This window comes from Pleurodeles waltl, chromosome 6 (genome assembly GCF_031143425.1).
Source record: "Pleurodeles waltl isolate 20211129_DDA chromosome 6, aPleWal1.hap1.20221129, whole genome shotgun sequence".
Taxonomy (NCBI): domain Eukaryota; kingdom Metazoa; phylum Chordata; class Amphibia; order Caudata; family Salamandridae; genus Pleurodeles; species Pleurodeles waltl.
The window spans coordinates 320,823,582-320,850,109 of record NC_090445.1 but is presented as its reverse complement, the minus strand read 5'-3'; the positions used below and the strand labels follow the sequence as shown (position 1 = coordinate 320,850,109).

Below are 26,528 nucleotides of genomic sequence, written 5' to 3'. Positions count from 1 at the left end.
TTTTGGGCTTCATCCTGGTTCCTACTCTCTATTACCTTGGTCCAAAGTGTGGAATCAGGGTCTAAATTAGAGGGATTGTTGTGCAGAGATGAGGCCTCTGTAGGGCTCCCTTGTGATAGTAGCCTTTCTTCTGCATTTGAAATCTGCTTAGCTATAGCCCCCATTGCACCTGAGATATACTTTAGTATTGAGGTATGATCTTTATGAGGGGGTGTAGTTTTTGCCTTTGGTTACTTCCTCTGGCCTGTTACTGGGCACCAATCCTAAACTGAATTACCTATTCAATATTACTTTGACGCGCTTATTTCCTCACCGGCCTCCTGTTAACATACAGGCCAATAAAACTATTATGGTTCAAACATAGTACATAGGTAGATGGAACATCAGTGTAAGTTGGTGCCCAAGAAAATACTATAGAGAAAGTATTCTCATGTCCTAAATAATAATAAGCTCCATCATCAAAGGTGGCAAATCAAACACCGCTTTATCTCTTAAATAACAGTAAATGTTGGGGGGTGGAGGGGGGGGGTCCCAGCCCTGCCCAGCCTCCTCCTGGCTCTGACAGGCACAGTCAGACCTGCTCTTGGCCTGGTCTACGCCCGGGCACGGACCGCGTGCATACCGCGGTGCGGGTGAAAGGCGGTATCTTTAAGCGCCTCATGGCGCTGCCGGTAAGGTGGGTGGCGTAGCCTGTGCTGCGTCTGCTGTTGCTGGGCAGGATCAAGACCTCCCCCGCGTGTGCTCTGCGCGTGATCTCTAGTATCGTAGTATCGTGTGTAGAATTCACATCCCTGCAGACCTGAACAGGGTACTTGTAATGAGGCTCAAAAACGAATTCCCAACACAGAAACAGGCCCTGATTACAAGTGGACAGTTACATTGTAATCCCTGCGCAAACAATGTGCTTTCACAGGGACGGCAGTTATTAGGAATGCTATGGTGCACTCCCTACTACATATTAGAAATCGAATGTAATGGGACAGTGGGCCTGGTATTTAGCAGACATGTTAATTTTGGGGTAGTGAGCAACAAAATATGTGTGTCACTTCTTAAAACTTGTGTGTAGGCAGAATTGATTGCACCAAGGAAGTTCTGAACCCTGAGATGTCGGAATTTATTTTTATGAGGTGCCATCCATTCTGACTATCCCCCTGAAAGACTCGTAATCAGGCCCATTGTGTAATGAAACAGGATTTCCTACATGGATTTTTGGTTAATATCCTATCCTATCCTATGTAGGCTCAAGAAAGGAGTAGAGCGGTTCAATAGTGAATATGGCTACTTCACATTCATTGTGCTCCTTAAATGTGCATTAATAAACTCTAGGTGAGGCATGGGGACAACAGGAACTAAGGGGGTTATTCTAACTTTGGAGGAGTGTTAATCCGTCCCAAAAGTGACGGTAAAGTGACGGATATACCACCAGCCGTATTACGAGTTCCATAGGATATAATGGACTCGTAATACGGCTGGTGGTAAATCCGTCACTTTTCCGTCACTTTTGGGACAGATTAACACCTCCTCCAAAGTTAGAATAACCCCCTAAGTCTGAAAAACACACACACGTCTCGCTCAGCCTGTAGGTCTCAGACCCTAGGCCACACGCACCATGCACAAATACCAGCTCTGAGCTTACCTGCATAGTGATGAGCTTGTCTTCCCTTCGGTCACCCTCCGATATTTCCTCACCAAAGCATAACATCACCTGGAACTTGGGGCGCGGGCCCTGACAACTTTGGCAAAGGAGGAGCTCTGTGGAGCAAGAGTACAAGTGTGTTTCAGAAAAAGAAAGAAGAAGTGAAGCTGCCGCTTTCGGCTGTAAACTGAGTAGTGAAAATCCCTGACACCCCCGTCTATTCCGCTCCCTGCAGCGTCCCATTCTTCTTTGTACAACTCCATGCAGACGTCACACCCCTGTCTCCCTGCACGCCCTCTCTCTGCCCTCTCCAGTCTTGAGACATCTCTTCACCTCCCTCCTGACCTCATCACTGCTCTCTCTGACTCCATGCACACCCCCTCTCTCTGCTCTCTCCAGTCCTCAGGCTTCTCTCCATCTCCCTACTGACCCCATCACTGCTCTTTCCGACTCCCTGGAGACCGCATTACTGCTTTCTCTGCAGCTCCCTGCAGACTCTCTCAGTGCTACCTCCATGCCGATTTACAATCTCTCTCTCTGCTCTCTCCAGTCCTCAGGCATCTCTCCATCTTCCTCCAGACTCCATCACTGCTCTCTGACTCCATGCAGACCCCATCTCCAGCTCCCTGGAGACCCCATTACTGCTCTCTCTTCAGCTTCCTGCAGATTCCCTCAGTGCTACCTCCATGCCCATTCACACCCTCTCTCTGCTCTCTCCAGTCCTCAGGCTTCTCTCCACCCCGTCACTGCTCTCTCCGACTCCTTGCAAAGCCCCTCTCCAGCTCCCTGGAGACCCCATTACTGCGCCCTCTCCAGCTCCCTGCGGGCTCCCTCAGTGCTACCTCCATGCCCATTCACGCACTCTCTCTGCTCTCCCCAGTCCTCAGGCTTCCCTCCATCTCCCTCCTGACCCCATCACTGCTCTCTCCGACTCCCTGCAGACCCCATTACTGCTCTCTCTCCAGCTCCCTGCAGACTCCCTCAGTGCTACCTCCATGCCCATTCACGCCCTCTCTGCTCTCTCCAGACCTGAGGCTTCTCTCCAGCTCCCTACTTCCCCACTACTGCTCTCTTTGACTCCATGCAGACCGTCTTACTGCTCTCTCTCCAGCTTCCTTTGAGCCCTCCTTGCTGCTCTCTCTCCAGCTCCCTCCGTGTCCCTTTGTGACCTCTCGTTGCTCTCTCCAGCTCCATGCAGGGCATCTCACACTCCTCTCCAGCTCAAACCCCCGGCTGTAGAGCACCCCAATTCCTACCTTACAACACCCAGCAGGCCGTCTTTACTCCTCCTCTCTTTACATGGCTTCTTCCCCCACCTCTTAATGCAAAGCTTTACCCTTCCTGCTATCCCGTTCCACCTCTTATTGTTCCCCTCTTCCCTGCCTGCTGTCCATGTCCCCTCCCTGCCTCCTAGCTGTTTCCTTCTCTACCACGCCTTCAAATTTCGCACTCACTGTATCTCTCTCTGCCTCCTCTCTCCCACTCACTCCTAACCCTCCTCACCCCACGACTTGTTCCTCCACTATCTCTATCCCTCAATGGGCAACCCTTCCCATCAGGACCTAGGAATGTCTGCTCATATTTAGCTTTTGCCAATAAAAGGAAGCATAACACCTGAGACACGTGGGATTTTGAACTTGTGATTATCATTTAGTTCTCAGTTATATCAACAGCATTTTAGTTATCGTTAAATCAGGAGCACTTAGCGATTCACTCATAATCAGCCAAGTCTTTAAAAGAGGTGTAAAACAATGTGGGGTGTTCTTTTTTTTTTGTTACATTCAACTCTTGATGTGTTTGTAAAAATGGCATCTCCCTCTCCCTTCCTCTTCATATTTCCTTCCTCAGCACCCCACAATATGTACCATTTTCTAGCCTCTGCCCCTCTTCTAACCAAGCAGGGAGTGCTCGATGTCCTTGCTGTACTCCTCCCTCTCTGACCCTTTCGCCACCATATCCCAATCCCTTCTCACCAAAGACACACTTGGTGTGGAACAGGCGCACACTGTTGTTCCTATGTCCTTTTCCCCCTTCCTCCCATCTATTTCTCTGGTATACCTCAGTCCCTCCACAAACCTTTCCCCTCCTTATCCCCAACTCAATGTGCGTCTTGCAGATTTCATAGAAACTTGCAATTTCCATGTAGAAATATCAGAGAAGCCTGATTTTGTGAATTTACGAGTGGGATTTTAACTTTTAGTAAGCCTAAAATACTTTGATATTGTCTCTTCTCTTCACCTCTTCTTGCATCTCCCCTGCGTTTCACATTGCATTGCCCCCTACTAAGTTCACTTTGTACACATCTCACTTCCTGTACACATCTCACTTCCTCCCCTTGTAATAAGTGGAATCCCTTCTCAATACTAAGGAACTCGTTGGCATAAACTCTTTGACATTCCTTTTTTCCGTATCTCATTTCCTCCCCTTCCTGCTCTCCCTTCACATGGCATCTTTACTCACCATTAAGGAACTGGTTGGTGTCAAAGACTTTGACATGCGCCCCTTTCTCCAGCTTGTTGCTCATGCCAGACTGGGGTGCACAGGGGCCTGTCCAAAAAACACGCCCCCGGCAAAAGCGCTGGACGAAGATGCCCTGTGGAGTGCTGGCTAACATGAGCCCCTTCTCTAGGAAAGTTAACAGGTTCTGAGTGGATCTGCGCCTATCCGGATCTGAAATGGTATCAGTTGGTGGCAGGAAGATGCGCTCCATCCCACTAGTAACCAATGATGGCCGAGCTGAGGAAATCTTACAGTCCCCACTCAGGATGTCCTTTTGGAGCACCAGCTGCCCTCCATAGAAGATGGTGACCCGCATGGCAAAAATACCTATAAGAGAGGAAGACAAGTTTACAACAAAAAAAAAAACTTTGGATCAGGCAGAGATGCCCACACATAACAGAAGATATTCCACTAACCCGATTCTATTGGCACAATGCATAGTTACCGACAGTTCTGCATCCGAGGTGAGATAGAAAACACATTAAAGAGGAGCCCCTGCTTTGCACAGCATGTGTATGGAGCCCCTGAGTATGATCCATGTGGGTACGGACCGCTCTGTACTCCAGTGTGCTGATACCCATTATACCTAAGATTCTGATAATTGTCGCCCTAAGTATTTCCCTTTAGAGATTTCAGGACTGAATGACAGAATTTCTTCATCTTAACTCCCCACCAAAAAATGAGTCCCTCTCCTTTTACATCTGCTCACAAGAACAAATTTGACCTCTCTCTGGGTTTCTTGAAACTTGAAGGCTTCCCTCGCTCACTTTTCTCTCATGTTAAAGTCTCTTGGTTTGGCACTAGAAGCCCCCCCCCCCCCCACCCACCCCTATCTCTAAAATTAACAATTTCGGCCTTCACTTACTCAAAGTAACCAAGTACTAAATCCCCCAAGCCTATTCAAAATTAAACATTGTTTATGTGAATATAAAGCCAGCCACAAAGCCAGCCCTCCCTAGCTTGCAGTTCTAACTTCCATCTCTGGTGTCCTTAGACTTTTCAGAAGCAGAAATTCCATAAAGCGTGAGGTTTCAAAAGGCCGAACAACTCCTGCTCAGAAGCAGTCCTTCACGAGAGCCAGTACCACCACCTGCGATACCCTTCCTCCACATCACAAAGCCCTACCTCCTTTCATTTAGAAAAGACATCCCAACATATTTTCCGCCTACTCCTAAACTAACGCCACCCAAACTAGTGATGTTCAAAATATTTCTCTGCCACTATTATTCTTCTATGTCTGTGCAGTTTTTCATCTATTTTAATTCATTCTGGTTTAAAATGTTCCTATACAGTTTAATATAATTTTCCCCAGCACTGGTTACTTAACCTGTAGTCTTCATTGCCCGGATTATCCTCCCACATCCCAGTACTTACTACGTCAGGTGTGTCCACGACTTCCCAGACACCACATGACTTAGTAAGAAGATGAAAATAGGCCTCCTCTTACTTTCTTTCCATCCTTGCCCGCAGGCTCTTCCTTTTTACAAGGGCCATGAAGGTGTAGTGACCCCAAGATCTTCCTGTAATCCCCAAAGTCTTGATTATGGGAAGGGACGGTGGGTCACAAATAGTGATACAAGAAAGGATAATCAGAGTAATAAAGATTACTAAAAAGTAATTGGTGCATTACCTCAATCCTTCCTCATCCCAGTACTTACTAATTGAGTATTATCCAGAGCAATACTTCACAAACTCATCACTATCAAACACTAAACAACCTTTCAGCAATAAAAGATGTCCCTACAAATTTCCATTAGGGAGGCACACTGTTATTACCAAATTTAAACCCGCAAGTAGCACAAGAGATACACAAATCCAAAACATCTGGCACAGATCATTACATACTATGAACCCTACAACGTGAAAGAACACATCAAGAAGAAACAGATAGGCACATTTGACAGAAGGCTCGCTCTGTCTGATCAAAACCAGGCTTAAGTGTAACCCCCAAGCCCAAAATCTATAATGGGAAGCAAAAGCCCTGAACAACGAGCACAAGACAGGAAACTGAATGGAAGCTATGCATTTGACCATAAAATAGGAGGCCAATACCAAACAGTGACCAGTGGTCAAGAAACTAAAGCTCATCAGGAAAACATTGCATAGCCCAGCAGTGAATCATCTCCTATAAGGCAGAGAAGAAACTAAGCAAGAGATACATGCGTCAACTGGCCAAGCCCTCTATCTGTCTTGTTAAAAGAAGTCCAAGTAGAAGGCAATATCAGTCAGAAAAACACTCAATCCATCGTCTCCTCAGTCAAACTTTGGAGTGGTGAAAGAAAAGCAAAACTAAACAACAATGTGAGGAAGAGGCTAGATAGGGGAACGAGAACCAGTCAACTCAACAATCTCACCAACCATGAGATTACAGTATACAAAACCGCGGGACACAAAGCCAAGAAGCCCATGAGAACTGGGTGGCAAGAACCCTTTAAGAAAATAAAGAACCGGACATCTCAGTGCTTGATGAACACTAGAAAAGGAAAATGTTACTTACCTGGTAAGCATCTGTTTGTGTCATGTAGTACTGTAGATTCACATTCTCTTTATAATCCTGCCATCTAGTGTTGGGCTTGGATGTTTGCAAGTTGATTTTCTTTGAAGGAAGACTTTTGAGTCGCGAGGTACTGAGATTCCTTCTTTTGCTGGTAATGCGCATCGTCACCAACTCCATTGTTAGATTATTTTCCCACATGGCGGGTGAGGATAGAACATGAAGAAAAGCATAGTATAGAGAAATGTCCATTCGAAAGAGTTTGTAAAGAAATGGTGAAAGTAACTGCAACAAGCACAGGTGTTCGGGGAGGAGGGTGGGCGCATGTGAATCTACAGCATTACATGCCACAAACAGATGCTTACTGGGTAAGTAACATTTTCAGTTTCGAGGCAAGTGTGGCTCTAGATAAACATGCTGTGCATAGACTGTAAAGCAGTTCTCCTCCATAAACGGCATGTAGGCCGTGGAAGTTACAGCTGTTTGAAATAGTGTACATTGAACTGCTTGGCCCACACTGGCTTTTTGACAGGTGTTCCGACCTTTCCGCTCTCAGCGTGGTTTCCCATGCATTTTTGACTGTTGACCTCCTGTTTTTGATCCTGTGCTGAGTTTTGTTTTTACTGGCTTTAGGACTCTGGGGACTTTACCACTGCTGACCAGTGCTAATGTGCAAGTGCTCCCTATCTTAATGGTATTGGTGATTGCTTTCTCCATAACTGCCATATCTGATTTACTAGTAAGTCCCTAGTACTGTGCACAGTGTGTGTCCAGGGTCTGTAAATCAAATGCTACTAATGGGCCTGCAGCACTGACTGTGCCACCCACCTGGGTAGCCCTGTAAACAAGTCTCAGACCTACCACAGTGTCTGTGTGTGTAGTTTTAAACTGCCATTTCAACCTGGCAAGTGCACCCACTTGACAGGCCCAAACCTTCCTTTTTACTACATGTAAGTCACCGCTAAGGTAGGCCCAAAGTAGGACATGTACTGGGATGTTTTACATGTCTTGATAGTGAAATACTGCTAACTTGGGATTTCACTATTGCAAGCCCTATCTCTCCCATAGGCTAATATGGGGATTGCCTTGAAATATCTTTTAAGTGTAGATTTACATTGGGAGTAGATAGAGAACTGGAGTTCGGGGTCTCTGGACGCAGAAGTTGGTTTTTGAATTGTAGGTCTGAAAATGCCACTTTTAGAAAGTGGGCATTCTCTTGCATAACCATTCTGTGCCCCTGCCTGTCTGTGGAATACACGTCTGGGTCAGGATGACAGTTGGGCTGTTTGTGCATTCAGTCTAGACAGTCACATAAAGGGAGCTGAGGTGTGCCCTACATATCCTGATGGCCCATCACCAGGCAGATGGGTCTTCCTGAGCTGGAGTGGTGGGAGAAGCGGACACCTGCACCTGAATAGGGCTGTGGCCATCCTCACACAAAGCAGTATCCATCCCCCTGGACTGTGTCTGGGGCCAAGGCAGGATTTTGTGCACTACAAATACATCTCTTTGAAGTTTGTCTACTTCAAAGACAGAAATGGGTATAAGTACTGGACCTCTTTGCCAGGAAGAAGAGCTGGGTGCCGTAGGTGGGACTGTCACTCTGTCGCTTTGTTGTGCTGGCCTGCTGCTTGCTGCTTCTGTCCTAGGAATGAAAGGACTGGACTTTGCTTTCCAGATCCTGCTTTCCGTGGTTCTACAAAGGCTTGAACTGAGCTTGCCTCCAGTTAAGAAGCCTCAGGGACATTAAAGATCTCGTCTGCCATTGCTTGGGCTCATGAAATGTGTGGCCTATTTTGTAGGTATGCAGCTACCTCTGCTAGATGTAGCCTTATAGACGGAAATACCAAACCAGAGGTAGACAAATGAAAGAAACAGCAGTCAATGTCTTGTACCTTGGCTGCTGAGGTATCATTGTGTTTGGAGTGACAACAGTGAACAAATATTTTCCATTTAGCAGCGTAATACGTCCAAGTAGTAGGCCTGTATGCTTTTTTGAGAATGTCCGTACATTGTCGTGGGAGATTGAGGTAACAAAATTCTAGGACTTCAGGGCCAGATTGCAAGGTTGAGAGACCCGGGGCCTGGTTTCTCCACGGTTCTGCCTGAGAAGGTCCAGTCTGTTGGGGAGTGTGTGAACCATGGTTGTCGTGCCAAAGTGGGAGCCACTACGATGAGAGTGAGAGATGTCTTCCGAAGTTTGCGAGCCACAAACGGAAGCAGTGGGAGAGGTGGAAAAGTGTAAGCAAATATCCCTGATAAACACATCCATAGTGCATTGCCTTTGGACCGTGGTAACCTGTACACGAAGTTTGGGCATTTGGTGCTTTCTGCTGTGACGAAGAGGTTTATGGGTGATCAACCCCAATGCTGGAAGTACTGTAGGAGAACTTGTAGATGGAGTTTCCACTCATTGACTTGTTGGCTCCTCCTGCTTAGGAGATCTGCAAAAATAATTATCCACTCCCAATAGGTACTCGGCTAACAGGTGAATGTTGTGTCAGAGAGCCCACCTCCAAATGGTGTGGGCTAAATGGGAAAGTGGAGGGGTTCTGGTTCCCCCTTGCTTTTGGAAATAATACAGGCTGCATTGTTGCCCATTCTGATAAGGACTACCTTGCCAATCAGGTGAGGAAGGAAGGCTTTCAGCGCTAGGTGAACAACTAGCGGCTCCAAGTGATTTTTGTGAAGATGTTGCTGATTTGGTATCTAGTGCCCCTGGACAGTTAGATGTTATGAATGTGCTCTCTATCCCGTAAGGGAGGCGTCTGTTGTTATGGTCCACTGCCTAACTGTGTCTAGGGCGGGCCGTCCTTTTAACAGGTTGTTGGTGATCCACCATTGCAGAGAATGACAAGCATGAGTGCCAGTCAACACTAGATCTTCCTACTGGGCTTCTGCTTGAGTCCATTAGTGCGCTAAGTACTCCTGCAACGGACGCATGCTTAGTCTGGCATAAGATACTACATCAGTCCATGAACCCATCATACCAAGAAGGCGCATGACTGTCCTGGCTGTCACCTGTTGACCTGGTTGAAACTGAGGAATGAATGCCTAGAATGACTGTATCCTGGCAATATTCGGGTAAGCTGCTCCTAGTTCTGCATTGAGAATTACTTCCCAGGGGTGGCTGGTGATGTTTGAAAGTGATGGAGCGTATAAATTCCTGAGGAGGGTCCTATGACAAGTGAGTGTAGCAAACGAGCCTGACCATTATAAGAGTAGTTCGGGGGTTCTCTCCCAGAAGAATATTTTGAAAAAAACAGTGGGCAAATGGTGCATTTTCAAGTGCATTTGAAAAAGCAAGAAGTTAACAAGACAAAATTGTGATAGTGTAGTTATGACATCTCTAAAGAGATTTCATATGATAATGACGTAGGTAGTTGCTTACCCAGTGTAACCATAGTTCATTTCCCAGGTTATTGACATAACCACTTGCGCTACCATGCTCCACACATTTAAGACATAAAGCATGGCATATCATATAGAATAAATGTGATGTTCATGTAATGGAGAGAAGCTGAGCATTCAGTACCCAGTGTAAAAAGCCCTTTTTTCAATAGCCACTCAACAGTGCTGTCGTGGTTCCGCAATTTAACACTCCCTGTCAATCCTTTTACCACTCATCAAGTGGCAACTTAGGCTGGTGCCAGACAATGCTCTGGAGTAAAAAAAATAAGGAGGAAGAGCAACAGGAATGAAAGTAAAGGGGATCTGCACATCATGAGCCATTGCACAGAAACACAGAGATGCGACTAGAAGGGGAAGATAGCAGATGTGGACTTAACAGCCACCAACACATATATACAAGTACTGTGAATGCACTGCCTCCCTGTCTGCCACCCCTAAAATTGCATCAAACTCTCCGAGGTGGAGATTGTGGTTGGCAGGGCTGACACTTTCTTTGCACCCATGAAAGAGAAAACCTTTCTTTGCCAATTAAACGTAAACGGTTGTTTAACTTTTACGTTCCAGACGGTGTAGAGTAAAGTATTATACATTTAGTTATCAGACAATGATCTTTCTATAAATAACCGCATTTTGAAAACTGCCGAGAGGCAAAGCCACTCTGATGTGAAGAGACACTGCGGACCCTACAAGATACCGTAGTCAAGCACTTTAGAAACTCACTCAAGTGATGCAGATGCAAATCCTTCTAGATGGCACCCCGACTGGTACTGACCTCCGAAGACACACAAAAGAACAATCATGTTCAAACACGTACAAGCAAACATACACACCAATGAAGCATATTAACCACGGGCACACCACTGATTACCCCAATCTAACAACCACCAGACACCATCTCTGATGCAGTCCCAAAGAGCAGCGCGTGAAGATAGCCGAACTCCAACCACACCGCGAGGCGCACGAATGGCGATATAGCGCTAGACAGTAAAACGAGATACCAGGGGAAACGCAAGTGGACTATCTGCCCTCCAGCAGGAAAGGTCTTGATACACCAACAGTTTTAAATGTGGGATATCAATACCAATTTCCGGAGCACAGCACACAGCACTCTCTGCTGTGCCACCGTCACACACCCGCAGCTCCAACAAAAAGTGAACTCGGTCTGTAGCTGAAATGCGGTAGCCTACTGCTGAAGTCATTAGTTGTATGGCGTTTGCACTGAGTTGCAGGAGTAGTCATAGCCCTGAATGTTGTAAGAGGCCACCGGAGATGCAGTTGTTATGGTCTACAAGTTGAGAGGCTGAGGCAGGATGATTGAGCAAAGCATCATAGATTGTGCCCGAGCGTTTGATGGAGGTCTGCAAAAACACTTTCAAGGCGTGTGTAATGTCAGATAAATTTACAGTATGGTGCGTGAGTGACGGTTTGAATTAACAGTTTGTTAGCAAACATATGATCAGTGCGGGGTTTGGTGGTACTGAGTGTACTGAAAGAAGAGTTCCGCATGGGGTAATTCGAAGGGTGGGGAGGCTTGGTATTAAATCTGAGAAGAGAAAGGGACTGTAAGAAGCACAAAAGAGGCTTCATGGTCATGGGTGGAAAATTAAAGTGCAGTGTTTATTGAGACAGACAGCAACCCCACAGGGCCCGCTTGTATAGTCATATACAACACGTGCTTTAAACAGGGTCAGCAATGGATGACCGAGCCTTCACTTACTTATCACCATGCACTTGACCGAGCAGAGGGCTTAGGAGGTGGGGCTCAGGATTGGTGGCATGAACAGAGGCTGGAACGCTGGTTGATATCCCTGTTGCACAACTGACACGCTGTGCGGCCTTCTTTCTCATTCTACATTGTTACCTGTGAAATCACAGTGCCCGCACATTTTCCGCTTTGCTTTTCTGGCGCGGCTCACTATGAAGTGCAGAGCCATGACCCCGTGCAGCACGGGGCTGTGCACTCTGTGCGAACTGGGAAATCATGTACTTTAAATAAATAAAAGTACTTACTGATGATGTTGCTTTTTCCGGTTGTCTTCGCAGAAGACACCCACAGGAGCCTGAAGTGAAGAGCCAAAGAATCTAACCAATCCTGGAGCTGCTGTTCAGAATGAGAGCGGCACCATGACTGGTCGGAGCAGGCTCACACAGCGCTCCTTTTCAGAATAGGAGCCTTTGCCTGCAATCCGCCCAGCTATTACGCAGCTAGTATTGGTGCAGGCTGAAATGCGCATGTTGGGCTGGCTGTCCCAAGCTGGCGGCCAATGTGACATGCGCCCTTTAGACTTTAGGCAGTCATCATTCCAGCTGCCAGTCAGCAACAGGAATGGCCCGCCCCCGAGACGAAACACAGCGAGTGCTCGTTACTAAATAAATTTGTGATTGCTGCAGCTGCTGCACTCGTATCAGGCGGGGCGACGCTTCTCCGCCCTGAAGGAGGAACCGCCACTGTTACTTCTAGATAAGAATGGATCTGAAGGCGTAGAAGGTGGGATTTTAAGCCGTTGATTGTGAAGCCTAGTTCATGAAGTAGATTAATGGTGACCTGAATTTGTTGGTACCATTGTTGTCAAGTTGCACTTTTGATGAGCCAATCATCTAGTTATGGGAAAGGCATATGCGCCCTGTCAGTGCAGGTGAGCAGCTACTGCCGCAAGACATCTGGTAAAGACTCTATGTGCTGTAGTGACTCCGAAGGGGAGCAGTTTGAACTGGGAATGAAAGCCTTTTATTACAAACCTTGGTTACCAGTGATGTGCTGGGTGAATAGGAATAAAGAAGTAGGCATCCTGGATGTTAAGTGCGGCCATGAAGTGGCCTTGTTATAATAACGGGATGACATCTTGAAGAGTAGCTATGTGAAAATGCTTTAAAAGAATATACTCGTTTAGGGGTCTGAGATCCAATATCCGTCTAAGGGAACTGTCCTTTTTAGGAATAAGGAAGTATAGTGAACTGACCCCCGTGCCCTGTTGGTGTAGAGAAACGGGTTCTATAGCTACTTTTTTGAGGAGTAGTTGTACTTCTTCCCTGAGCAATGTGACTAGAAGGGGAAGATTGCAGATGTGGACTTAACAGCCACCAACACATATATACAAGTACTGTGAATGCACTGCCTCCCTGTTTGCCACCCCTAAAATTGCATCAAACTCTCTGAGGTGGAAATTGTGTTTGGCAGGGCTGACACTTTCTTTGCACCCATGAAAGAGAAAACCTTTTTTGCCATTTAAACGTAAACGGTTGTTTAACTTTTACGTTCCGGATGGCGCAGAGTAAAGTATTATACATTTAGGGCCATATGTACGAACACATTTTCCCATTGACACAGAATGGGAAAAAACCTTTGCTACATCTGGCCCTTAGTTATCAGACAATGATCTTTCTATAAATAACCGCATTTTCAAAACTGCCGAGAGGCAAAGCCACTCTGATGTGAAGAGACACTGCGGACCCTACAAGATACCGTAGTCAAGCACTTTAGAAACTCACTCAAGTGATGCAGATGCAAATCCTCCTAGATGGCACCCCGACTGGTACTGACCTCCGAAGACACATAAAAGAACAATCATGTTCAAACACGTACAAGCAAACATACACACCAATGAAGCATATTAACCATGGGCACACCACTGATGACCCCAATCTAACAACCACCAGACACCATCTCTGATGCAGTCCCAAAGAGCAGTGTGTGAAGATAGCCGAACTCCAACCACACTGCGAGGCGCACGTATGGCGATATAGCGCTAGACAGTAAAACGAGATACCAGGGGAAACGCAAGTGGACTATCTGCCCTCCAGCAGGAAAGGTCTTGATACACCAACAGTTTTAAATGTGGGATATCAATACCAATTTCCGGAGCACAGCACACAGCACTCTCTGCTGTGCCACCCTCACACACCCGCAGCTCCAACAAAAAGTAAACTCGGTCTGTAGCTGAAATGCGGTAACCTACTGCTGAAGTCATTAGTTGTATGGCGTTTGCACTGAGTTGCAGGAGTAGTCATAGCCCTGAATGTTGTAAGAAGCCACCGGAGATGCAGTTGTTATGGTCTACAAGTTGAGAGGCTGAGGCAGGATGATTGAGCAAAGCATCATAGATTGTGCCCGAGCGTTTGATGGAGGTCTGCAAAAACACTTTCAAGGCGTGTGTAATGTCAGATAAATTTACAGTATGGTGCGTGAGTGACGGTTTGAATTAACAGTTTGTTAGCAAACATATGATCAGTGCGGGGTTTGGTGGTACTGAGTGTACTGAAAGAAGAGTTCCGCATGGGGTAATTCGAAGGGTGGGGAGGCTTGGTATTAAATCTGAGAAGAGAAAGGGACTGTAAGAAGCACAAAAGAGGCTTCATGGTCATGGGTGGAAAATTAAAGTGCAGTGTTTATTGAGACAGACAGCAACCCCACAGGGCCCGCTTGTATAGTCATATACAACACATGCTTTAAACAGGGTCAGCAATGGATGACCGAGCCTTCACTTACTTATCACCATGCACTTGACCGAGCAGAGGGCTTAGGAGGTGGGGCTCAGGATTGGTGGCATGAACAGAGGCTGGAACGCTGGTTGATATCCCTGTTGCACAACTGACACGCTGTGCGGCCTTCTTTCTCATTCTACATTGTTACCTGTGAAATCACAGTGCCCGCACATTTTCCGCTTTGCTTTTCTGGCGCGGCTCACTATGAAGTGCAGAGCCATGACCCCGTGCAGCACGGGGCTGTGCACTCTGTGCGAACTGGGAAATCATGTACTTTAAATAAATAAAAGTACTTACTGATGATGTTGCTTTTTCCGGTTGTCTTCGCAGAAGACACCCACAGGAGCCTGAAGTGAAGAGCCAAAGAATCTAACCAATCCTGGAGCTGCTGTCCTGCCGTGTTCAGAATGAGAGCGGCACCATGACTGGTCGGAGCAGGCTCACACAGCACTCCTTTTCAGAATAGGAGCCTTTGCCTGCAATCCGCCCAGCTATTACGCAGCTAGTATTGGTGCAGGCTGAAATGCGCATGTCGGGCTGGCTGTCCCAAGCTGGCGGCCAATGTGACATGCGCCCTTTAGACTTTAGGCAGTCATCCTTCCAGCTGCCAGTCAGCAACAGGAATGGCCCGCCCCCGAGACGAAACACAGCGAGTGCTCGTTACTAAATAAATTTGTGATTGCTGCAGCTGCTGCACTCGTATCAGACGGGGCGACGCTTCTCCGCCCTGAAGGAGGAACCGCCACTGTTACTTCTAGATAAGAATGGATCTGAAGGCGTAGAAGGTGGGATTTTAAGCCGTTGATTGTGAAGCCTAGTTCATGAAGTAGATTAATGATGACCTGAATTTGTTGGTACCATTGTTGTCAAGTTGCACTTTTGATGAGCCAATCATCTAGTTATGGGAAAGGCATATGCGCCCTGTCAGTGCAGGTGAGCAGCTACTGCCGCAAGACATCTGGTAAAGACTCTATGTGCTGTAGTGACTCCGAAGGGGAGCAGTTTGAACTGGGAATGAAAGCCTTTTATTACAAACCTTGGATACCAGTGATGTGCTGGGTGAATAGGAATAAAGAAGTAGGCATCCTGGATGTTAAGTGCGCCCATAAAGTGGCCTTGTTATAATAACGGGATGACATCTTGAAGAGTAGCTATGTGAAAATGCTTTAAAAGAATATACTCGTTTAGGGGTCTGAGATCCAATATCCGTCTAAGGGAACTGTCCTTTTTGGGAATAAGGAAGTATAGTGAACTGTCCCCCGTGCCCTGTTGGTGTAGAGAAACGGGTTCTATAGCTACTTTTTTGAGGAGTAGTTGTACTTCTTCCCTGAGCAATGTTTGATGTTGTGGGTAGAGTTTGTGTTTGCGAGGTGGAATGTTGAGGTGTATGGAAGTGAGCTCTAGATAATAATCATGTTGGATAATATTCAAAACCCACTGGCCGGCGGTGATCTTCTGCTAGGTGGGGAAGAATCCTTGTATATGACCCCCAACAAGTAATAGGGGGAATGAGAGGTATGTCAGGGTTTAGTGGTGGGGGTGGATGGTTTGGCAAATCCGCCTTTGCCTTTGGAGTTGTTACCCCTATTACAGCCTCAGTTGTAACCTTTAGGCGAGGTGGTTTGACTTTGTGGCCACTGGTATGAAATGGAGGTCTGAGGAGAGGTGGTTTTGGACCCTCCACTGTAGGATGAGAAAACAATGGGAAGGTGTTTGGAGTACTCCAATGGTTTTCACTGCCTCAGTGTCTTTCTTGGTCTTTGCTAATAAAGTATGTAATTGAGGGTCAAACAAATGTTCCCCATCGAATGGAAGGGCAAGTGGATCTTGTTGTATTTCCAATTTAAAAGTGAAGACCCGAAGCCAAGCATGTCTGTGAAGCAAGACAATGGAGATTACCTCCTCTAGCCGCAGTATCAGCTGCATTGAGGGCTCAACGTATAGTTGTGTTGGATATTAATTTTCCCTCAAAGGCTATTTGGTAGCCTCTTTTTTGTGTTCTTCTGGGAGGTACAGAGGGAGTTCATCCATCTTGTCCCAATGAACCCTTTTATACCTGGAAAGAAGGCAGATGGAATCAGTGAGTGATATGCCAATGAATAGCAGACTGTGTGGCTACCTGCAGCAATAATCCTTTTGCTCTCTTTATCTGGAGGAGGGGCTTTTCCAGATGTTTGGGAATTGGCTCATTTGCGTGCTGTTACTACAACCTAAGAGTCTGTTGGAAGTTGACCTCTTATGTTTAGCGGATCATTAGGGTACGCTTTGTATTTCATGTCTACCCTTGGAGTTATAACCCTAGCTTCCAGGGCTTTGAATATATCAGGAGTATGATGGAGCATACCCTTTAGCAGTGGTAAGTGTTGACCAGAACACTGTGTCGATGAAAGTGTCTCAAAAAAGAAGTTTTCCTCTAGGGGCTCCTTGTGTAGTTGTACCGTGTGGAAGGTAGCAGCCCTACCAATTAGGTCATGATAGGTAGTAGTGTCATCTGGGGGGATGGTCTGGCAGGGCTCACATCAAGATCTGTATCCACTGGTGAGTCTGTGTCATATACATCATGGATCATCCTGTAGTGGGATGTCAAAAGGGTCCTGATAGTCTTGTGCCAATATAGAAGAATGGGTTGACCTCCCTGTTGAATAAGGTGTGGTGTAAGCTAAGGAAATGAATGGTGAGTATGAGTGGTGTGCAGCTGGCAGGGGGTGTGGGCTTGTCTGTAAAGGACATGTGGTCCTATCGGTCTTCTTTCTCTGTTTGGGTGGAATTGGTATGTCAAAGCCTCTTCAAAAGACAGCTGCCTTTTGTGAGGTTGAGCACCAGTTTGTGGAAGACGAGTAATTATCCGGCCTGTGTCTGGCTGGATCATTAAATGCTTTTGTCAAGTCTATTTCTTACTGCAGTCTTTGAAGCAGGGGTGCCACAGAACCAGATCCATGAGCGGCTTTGCTGGGGGCCGACGCTCTCGGCTCTGACCGCAATGTTTTTGGCAGACGGTCTTGACTCTGATGGAGCAGGTTTCATTGCTGACAATGGCCTGTGTTTGATGACGAAGTTTTTGGCTCTGAAGCTGAACTCAACTCTGAGGCAGGAGTTGTCAGCTCTGAAGCAGGCGGCTTCAATGTTTTCTTCATAGGCAAACTGGGTATGGGCATTTCCGAATGACAGGCAGTACTGACCATGGCTTGAAGGCAGTTGTGGCCCGGCAATCTGTTTGGATCACTCTTGAATGGGTAGTCGACCCTTTATGGTAGTCTGCTGTGGTTGATTGCGAGGTGGTGGGAGCACAGGACTCATGGCTGGTTGAACATCTCGGCCAGAGCTGTCATTGTGGGAGAAGGTCCCTTTGTCCGCAGCCGACACCTGTGCATGGTGTTCTTCGTGGATGTCCTCGTGGCCAAGGAGTTCTGGTGTATTGTCAAGACATTTCGAGACGTCGAGCCCGATGGTCACGTAAAGTCTTCTTTGAAGGAAGAAGCATCAAGCCCCACAGCTAGCCTCGTGTTCAGGAGAGGCACAGATTGCAGACCTGATGGAGATCGGTGCAAGTTTGATGCCGAGGACAGAATCGAAAGGACATCCATTCCATCACTGAGTAGACATGGGGAGAATGCCTAAAAAATGAAGTAGGGGCCCATGTGGGACCGTGTCGATGGGGAGTGGCTCCCATGAACTTGGAGTCGTCAAACTGACGGAAGAGAGCGAGGACTGCAATCTATAACAACACAGTCAAAAAGCAGGTATGAGCCAAGAAAAATGCAGCACTGAATCAGAGCACAAGACCACACGTCCGAACCTGATTACAGAAGGAAACAAACTAATGTGACTCGAAAGACTTTTCTTCTAAGAAAAACAACTTGCACACATACAAACCCAACACTAGATGGCAGGATTATGCACACCACGTGTATCTACAGACACACATGCTTTGAACAGAGAGATATACATTTCTACCATATCGACTCAATCCAAGGGTAAACAAACAATTAAGAAGCTAGACCAGCAGAACACACTATAAGCGCATGATATTTGTATCAGAGCTTCAGGGAAATAAAGAGCTACAGCAAAGAGTCAACACATCCAACTCCAAGCCAGAAGGGACAAGTCTAAACTTGAGGCCAACATGACTATTGTTTGATACCTAAACTCCCAGGCTCCCAAGTCCGGAATCATATACCAAAGGAGGCCAAGATAATCTGGGCTTCAAACCACAAGCCTTGAACCCAAAATGAGGACGTTCTAAGGACTGTCTACCCAACCTTTGCTTTTTGTTGGGCATGAATGTCTACACCATTCATCTCCAATGAGTAGCTTGTGAGCTACTGGTAGCTCTCAAGCTATCATATTAGTAGCTTAGCATGATTTTAATTGAACATAAGTAGCTCTTAATCAGAGTAAAGATTGGAGACCCTTGGTATACACAGTAATACTTTGTAAACGTGTGGTGCAGACCCTGTTGCTGCTCTGCCAGGTTGTCTCAAAGCAATATGTTCCCTGGAAGGCCAGAGGCTTCTTTTTGTGAGTGGAATGGGCTCTATGCACAGTGAGTTTACGTTTATCTTTAGCATAACAGACACAAATACACTTCACTATCCATCTGGCAACTCCTTCCAAGACTTGGGCACAGTGTAACCCAGGTGAGGTTTGGCAAATGCAGCAATGAGTTGTTTTGTTTTGTGAATGAATTGTGTCCAGTAAGTGTAATACATTAATGCCTTCTTTACATCTATTGTGTGTAATGCTCTTTTTGCAACCAACTGAGGCTGTGGAAAGAAAACTGGTAGTCAGAGGCCTAAATGTTGCTGAATGTGGAGCCAACCTCTGGAATTTCTAATGTATGTAATTGTCTTTCTACAACCGACTGAGGCTGTGGAAAGAAAATCAGGTCAGTGGTCTTAGTGACATGGAAAGTGGAGCCAACCTCTGACACAAGTAGGTTTGTCATCAGGACAAACCGACCATTCTGAACCCGAAAGAAAGTCTCTTCCATTGCTAAGGCTTGCAGTTCATTAACTCTACCCAGGATAGTAATTGCCATCATGAAAGCTACTTTCCAGGAGAGAAATTGCATCTAACAAGAATTTAACAGCATAGGAACTACATTAAGGTCCCATGAATGGTGTCCTTGGAGGTACTTCTTAAGACCCTCCATGATTGCTTTCACAACTGGGATCTCAAACAGAGATCACTACTGTCTATTCTGCATTTAAACTGGAAAATTAAGACTAAGAGAGGTGTATTTTAGACCTAATTTTGTGAATGTAACAAATAATGTCTTGAACTAAAGCCTGAATAAGTTCTCAGTCTCTATTGAGACATCTGAATACACATCCTTTCGATTTTGTGGCACACCAAGCTCTTGCAGTAGGCCTTTGAGCCTCTTCAAAGTGGGAATACTTTCTTTAGGAAGTTGTATCCAAACTCTAAGATTTCAAGTGCTGAATCGCCAGATTTGTTGTCTTGAATTTTGAGTGTTGTAGGTGCTCTTGATGATAAGTTAGAATGTCTGCTCTCAGGATTAACATCTCATGTAGAAAAATGGACATGTGTAGTACCAGGGGTTCCGTTGGTGTCTCACCCGCGTTGGAGCAATTGGAATACGTTTCAAGAAACATTTGTCTCTTTTTTTGCACTATGTAGAAAATTCGGAAAATATAGCTGACTATCTCTGACCAGCTCGTAAATAGAGCACTGCCAATGGATGGTGGACGTGGGTACTTGGTCGCAAAGCTTTGGCATTTCACATTTTCTGTGGTTCATCATTGACAGGGGGTGTCCTGTATTTCTGAAATTACAGCAGAAGTACTCTGTATTCATGTCCGAATTTAATGCTCGTTGATGTGTAGTGCTTAGCAGATGCACAGTGTCCACCTCTGGCAGATTCTGCGCTAGGAGCAAAACCGGCTGACGGATGGCCCAGCGCCCAGTAACATATATTTTCTGCTAACATTCACAATTGGGACGAATGAGACCTCTAGCTTTTGAAGGTAAATACTGTCTGTTGGAATTCGGGCTGTCTTGATACAAATTAGTGTATAAAATGCTCTCAGAGCCAGTTGCACTGCCATCAGCTCTAAAACAAAATTGATGTGCTTCTTCTGTTGTTGCGGCGCCCGGGTACTAAAAATAGACAGGTTGTGTAAATGTGACCTCCAACCCATGGGAGAAGCATCCATGATAATGGTTAACTACTGTTAAGGGTCAACAAATGACCTCCTATTAACTGTTTTGCGGTGTGCTTCTATTTCAGACATTGCAGAATTCTGGGCTTTACCAACACTAGACCTTCCCACTGACCTGTCGTTTGTGACCATTTCCTGGACAGACAGTCCTGTAGAGGGCACATGTGCACTATAGCACTTGGAAGGATCACAGTGCAAGATGGGATCACCCACAACAACTTAATGATCATCTTCCATGTTAAATAACTACTTCTGGTAAAAGGAACGAGCTTTGAAATGCCATTGCTCTTTCTTGGTTGGGCTATGTTTGCCTGTCACTGTGTTCATTATATCTCCCCAAAAAGTTTTATCTGGATGGAGCAGAGATGTGATTTTTTTTTGTTTGGCTTTCGCTTAAAGTCCTAATCTGTGTAGGAATTACACTTATTTGTGGTTGCTGCAGTTCTTTATCAGCCAGTTGTGGAAACCCATGAATGGTGCTGCATTACAGATGTGCTACGACCGCTGCTGAACATTTGGTGAATATCCTTGGGCTGTTTTGATCTCGAAGAGAAGTACTTTGAAATGGTAGTGCTGTCAGCTTACTCAAACTTGAGGGATCAAACGAGCTAGGTGGATAAAAAAGCAGATGTCATGAAGATCAAGTGTTCACCATATCATTTCCTGTGCAGAGCAGCTGAATGACATCCTCCAAGGTGGTCATCCTAAAGTGCTCTGACACTATTTATCAGTTGTGTGGCATGAGATCTAGTATTGGCCATAGTATCGAGGCCTCCTTTGGGATGAGGACATGTAGTGAGTATGACCCTTATCCTTTTTGGTGTTGTAGAGCAGGTTCTAGTCCATCTTTAATGAGAAGTGGTTTTACCACCTTGCAGTAGTCATTGATGTTCTTGACTTTTTGATAATGTTATCCTTCCCCTGACAGGTGGGCAAGTCATTGCTTATTAGCAGAGGCTTCCTCTCCTTGAGCTACTCTATCATTTCCTTGCCTGGTGCCTCTGAAATCCCCACTTGAGTGTATTTTGGGAGACTGCCCCTCCGGAAAGGACTGTTGCCAGGGTGCCGAGGTTTTGCTGCAGTCCTGTCACTCCCTTTCACCCTATCGATGCTCAAAACTAGGCCTGTCAGTATGTCTTAGAAGTGCCCCCAAGCCTTGCTGTCTCCGTGCCCTTTTTATGATCTTTTTTAACTTTGAGCCTACTTGAACCCCAAACAAGGGCTCTCTTTCAAAAGGAACAATAATTAAATTATGTTGTACCTCTGGTCGAAGGTTTGATGCCCCAAGCCATGCATGCCTTCTCAAATGGACACGGGTGTTCACCTAGCATGCTGCAGTGTCCGCCACATCAAGAGCTTACCAACATTGGCATTAGAAGTGAGGTTCCCATCTTTAACTCTGCCTGTCTTATAGCACGCATCTGGCAGATGTTGCACCAGCTGCGCATGTCCTCCCAGTAGCAGGTATTGTACCTAGAAAGTTATCCCGTTGAGATGGCAATGCACTACTGCGTTGCTGCTCCTACCACTACTCTCTTGCCTGCAGAACATATCTTACACTTGGTTTGTCTAGAGGCGACATCCTGGCAGTGTGAATCACCAGACAGTCTTCAGTGTAGGAAGATGGCCTGGTATGTGGTGAGCACCTATGGTGTTATCACCTTATACCAGGTCCAGGTTTTCTTGATTAGTGAAGTTAGGCAGTGCCTAGGAATCCAGGGCTCTCTAGAGATAGTTGTGGATGAGCAGCCAAGACTTATCTAGGAGACATGCAAAGCTTATGCAATACCACTACAATCACACAGCACTTACACACATGAAAGAACCATACAGTGTTACAAAAATAAAGGAACTGTATTACAGTAATACAATACTAAAACACTGAATAGGCAATACTCCAATAGAAGGTAAGTAAATACACTATTATGTACAAATTAGAAGTCAGTGATTAGAATAGAAAGCTATAGCAAACAGTTAGAACAATAGTAAATAGTGAAGGCCCAAGCGGCAGACAAAACCATATATTAAGTAAGTGAAAGGCAGCCCTCCACCCAAGGAGACGCAATCGGGTAAAGGGGAGCTGGAGGAACTAGGAACCCCAGGGTGCCCCCCAGCGACCAGGAGAGAGGTAAGTACCTGTTTTTTCCCCAAACCCCCAGGAGAACTTTGGAAAAGGACTATGCAAGCCCCCAGACAAGACTGGAAAAAACCAAAGGTGGATCCTGACAGAAAACGACCTGTAAAGGAAGGGCACCAAGTCCAGTTCGGGTTGGAGTATCTGTTTGTGGCAGGAGCCACTACCCACCTTTCTGTGGATGCAGGACCAGGTCGACAATGGACGAACAAGATCAGAAGTGCAGCACAGGAGCCGAAGAGGAGTCCCAGAAGCGATGTAAGTGATGTCCCATGTCGGCGGTCGAGATGCAGTCAGTAAGTGGTGTAAGAAAACCACCAACAAGCCTTGGCAAATGCAAGAGTCGGAGAAGAAGGTTTTGCAAGGCTGAAGAGGACCAGCAAGATCCAGGGGACTCGACCCAAGGAGGGGAGTCTGAGGTGACCCTCATCATCTGTGATAGTCACAAGAGGAGGTGGCAGCCCCCACAGGCGATCCACGGGCAGCAGGCACAGAGTTGCAGTGAGGCCTACTCAGCACGCCTGGAGAAGTGCCACACGTCGCTGGAGCAGCAGACAGGAGACTGTGCAGTGCAGGAAGATGTGCTGGGGGTCGGGCTACACGGAGCCTGAAGATCCCTTGGAGGAGGAACAAACAAGCCTTGGTAGCTGCAAGAGTCGCTGACATGCAAGGTAAGACAAGGGCTTACTGTCTCCCAAGTTGGACAGCTGGTAGAGAGGACCAAGTGGACCACTCCAGACCACCACCTGTGATGCAGGATCCATGCAGCTCCGGCAGAAAGAAGATCCACGCAGCAGTTGTCGTTGCAGTTGGTGCCTGCGGATGCGGTGGAGTGACTCCTTCACTCCAAGGGAGAGTCCTTCTTGCTTCTTGTGCAGGCTGAAGACTTGTCGCCCTCAGAGGATGCACAGGGACTCATGCTTAGTGTCACTACTCCTGTAGATATCGAACCCAGAATTAATGATCCTTAGATGTTGCAGAGGTCTAGGTACAGTCTGAGTTTCTGCAGATGGCTCATTTCCATAGTTGGAGCCTTAAGAGGATACAGTTTCTGAGCTTAGTTGTCCTTGATCCCCTGGGATACGAATGGACCTCCCCTTTTTCCACTAGAGTATGTTACCTCAACATCCTCGAAGCTGGACACAATCTATGGCTTTGGAACTATGGTGCTGCATTCTATCATGCGTCCACTGACATTTCCGGGTCAAACAGTTTGATTCTTTGTGATCTTTAGGCAGACGTAGATAATAGACTGTATGTTGGTTTCACTACAGAAACTTACTGTTGCACTTGAGTTAAAATTAGAAGGGCGTGTTAATATTAGCCCTTCTCCCCCTTTTCGCCAGGTTATTCTCATACGACCTGGCATCGAGAATCACTTCTGCTCCAGGTTGATTCTGAAACATCATCAGACAGTGTTTTTGTTAGTTGTTGGAGGCAATACCACTGTCTGCTGTCAGATGACAGCTGTTTTGTAGCTAGAGAGTCCCAGACCTCTGAAAAGAAACCAGTTACTTAGCTGTAACAATAGTTTTGCAGGTTGACTCTTCTCGATTCACATACTTTGCGTATTCCGGCCATCTAGCAGTTGGAGTCAGAAAGTGCTACTTGTTTTAACTTTTTATTAAGGGTATGTGTGAAACCATATCCCTCTGGCTTGGGCTACAACCCCCTTTGTGCGTGTGCAAGTTCTCAGATTATTTTTTATGCCTTGTGAGTGTGTATATGCCTGTAGAATAAGCATAATATCATCTGTATGTGTTTATTGTGGTGTGAGTGCAGGGTCACCTGTTGACCCTTGAAGGTTTTTCCATCAGACAGTGCTTGTTGTGTGTTCCACTTTATTTCCAAATGTATTTATTCCTTTATTTATGAACTATGTAGTTGAATGTGTGTGATGTATTTTTGCGATGTCATCTGCTATTATATAAGGACACATGTAGTCCCTTTTTGTTGCTACTTTATTGTTTTTATAATGTACATATGTACCATCCTGGGTTCAGGAACATTGTCCTGATTTTTATTTTAAACCACCACACTCTTATTTATTTTATTACATTTTAAGTATTTTCCTTCACTGGGGAGGTAGGTTGTATCTGAACCTAGAAGAGGCAAGCTGCAAAACTATTGTTACAGGTAAGTAACTAGTTTCTTTCGCAGAATGGACATCTTCAATTTTTCCATACTTTGCATACAATACATAGCAGTATTTAGCCATTGTGGAGGAGGGAGTGAAGTTCCAATAGTACCAACAGAAAAACATTATTGTGTGGTCTACCACTTGTTCTCTTTGAGAGGGCATGTGTTTTCCATTGTGCGTACACAGTATATATTAATATATCCACAGATACAGAAAAATACATACCTATTTATACACACCCCTCTACATACCTGCATATGTGAGTGCATGTGATTATCTATAGGCATGACCGTACAGCCCTTTATTATGTGGTTACAGCTAGCAGTTAACCGGGGTGTATGTGGAAGTTAATATATTCTCTAGGCCCATACATATTTAGCCTAAAGTGAAATCCTGTTAGTTTATTTTGTCTGTGCTGTGTGGGAGACATCTCCTGTTATAGTCATAGTGAGAATTAAGTATTTTCCAATTACCAGTGTGCAGTGTATGTATATATGTTAGACTGGTTCCTGGGCCAGCATAAGTGAATTTGAAAAACTAGTTTATGCTTTGTGGTGAAGCGTTGGTTAAGAAATAGTAACTACTGCTATCAGGGTCATGGTTACCCTTAATCTCTTCTGTGCACAGTGGGTTTTGGACCAAAACATTTGCAAATAGATCCATTTTGCAGCAAGTGAATGTATGCCTTTAATTGCCTTGATTACCCCACTGATAATGGGCAAGGGTGGGATACAGTAACCATTGAACATGTTCTGTTCTGACTCTGCATGTATTTATTACCTTGCTGTACAGTTACAAAGGTGCACCTTGTAACCTATCTATTTTGCCTTTATGTGGGTGTATCGGTATAAATAAATATATAAAAGAACCTAGTAAAGAACTGAGTTTGCATTGTATTGCCAGGAATACGGTATGTTGAGCAGATCGTCCTCATCAGAGGCCGGATGTTGTGAGGGACCCTACAGTATGGCCCCAGAAAGCCTTGCCATGTAATATGTATGTACATGCTTTGAGTTGATGATCGCTCACTGTGTGTGTGTGGGTGCATGTATATATATATATATATATATATATATATATATATATATATATATGTGGAAAATGTCACTTACCCAGTGTACATCTGTTCGTGGCATGAGACGCTGCAAATTCACATGCTGTGCATTATCCTGCCATCTAGTGTTGGGCTCGGAGTGTTACAAGTTGTTTTTCTTCGAAGAAGTCTTTTCGAGTCACGAGACCGAGGGACTCCTCCCTTTCGGCTCCATTGCGCATGGGCGTCGACTCCATCTTAGATTGTTTTCCCCGCAGAGGGTGAGGTAGGAGTTGTGTATATAGTAAAAGTGCCCATGCAATGGAGTGAGTATTTATCTACATAATGTGTATAAAGAATAGTATATCTTTACAAATTTACAAATGTACAAGTTTCATCAACTTATAACGGCTACAGGCTCCCGGGGAGGCGGGAGGGCGCATGTGAATCTGCAGCGTCTCATGCCACGAACAGATGTACACTGGGTAAGTGACATTTTCTGTTCAATGGCATGTGT

The 26,528-nt window shown here is 45.7% G+C and overlaps 1 protein-coding gene across 1 annotated transcript in view; it reads right to left on the bottom strand.

Moving 5' to 3' along the window:
* LOC138299673 (interferon regulatory factor 9-like) overlaps positions 1-26,528 on the bottom strand; it is a 183,053-nt gene that overhangs the window by 29,461 nt on the left and 127,064 nt on the right. The window contains exons 7-8 of the mRNA XM_069238145.1: positions 4,097-4,462; positions 1,637-1,752 (exon numbers count right to left, since the gene is read on the bottom strand). Coding sequence (XP_069094246.1) covers positions 1,637-1,752; positions 4,097-4,462 — 482 coding nt within the window. The remainder of the gene's footprint in view (positions 1-1,636; positions 1,753-4,096; positions 4,463-26,528) is intronic.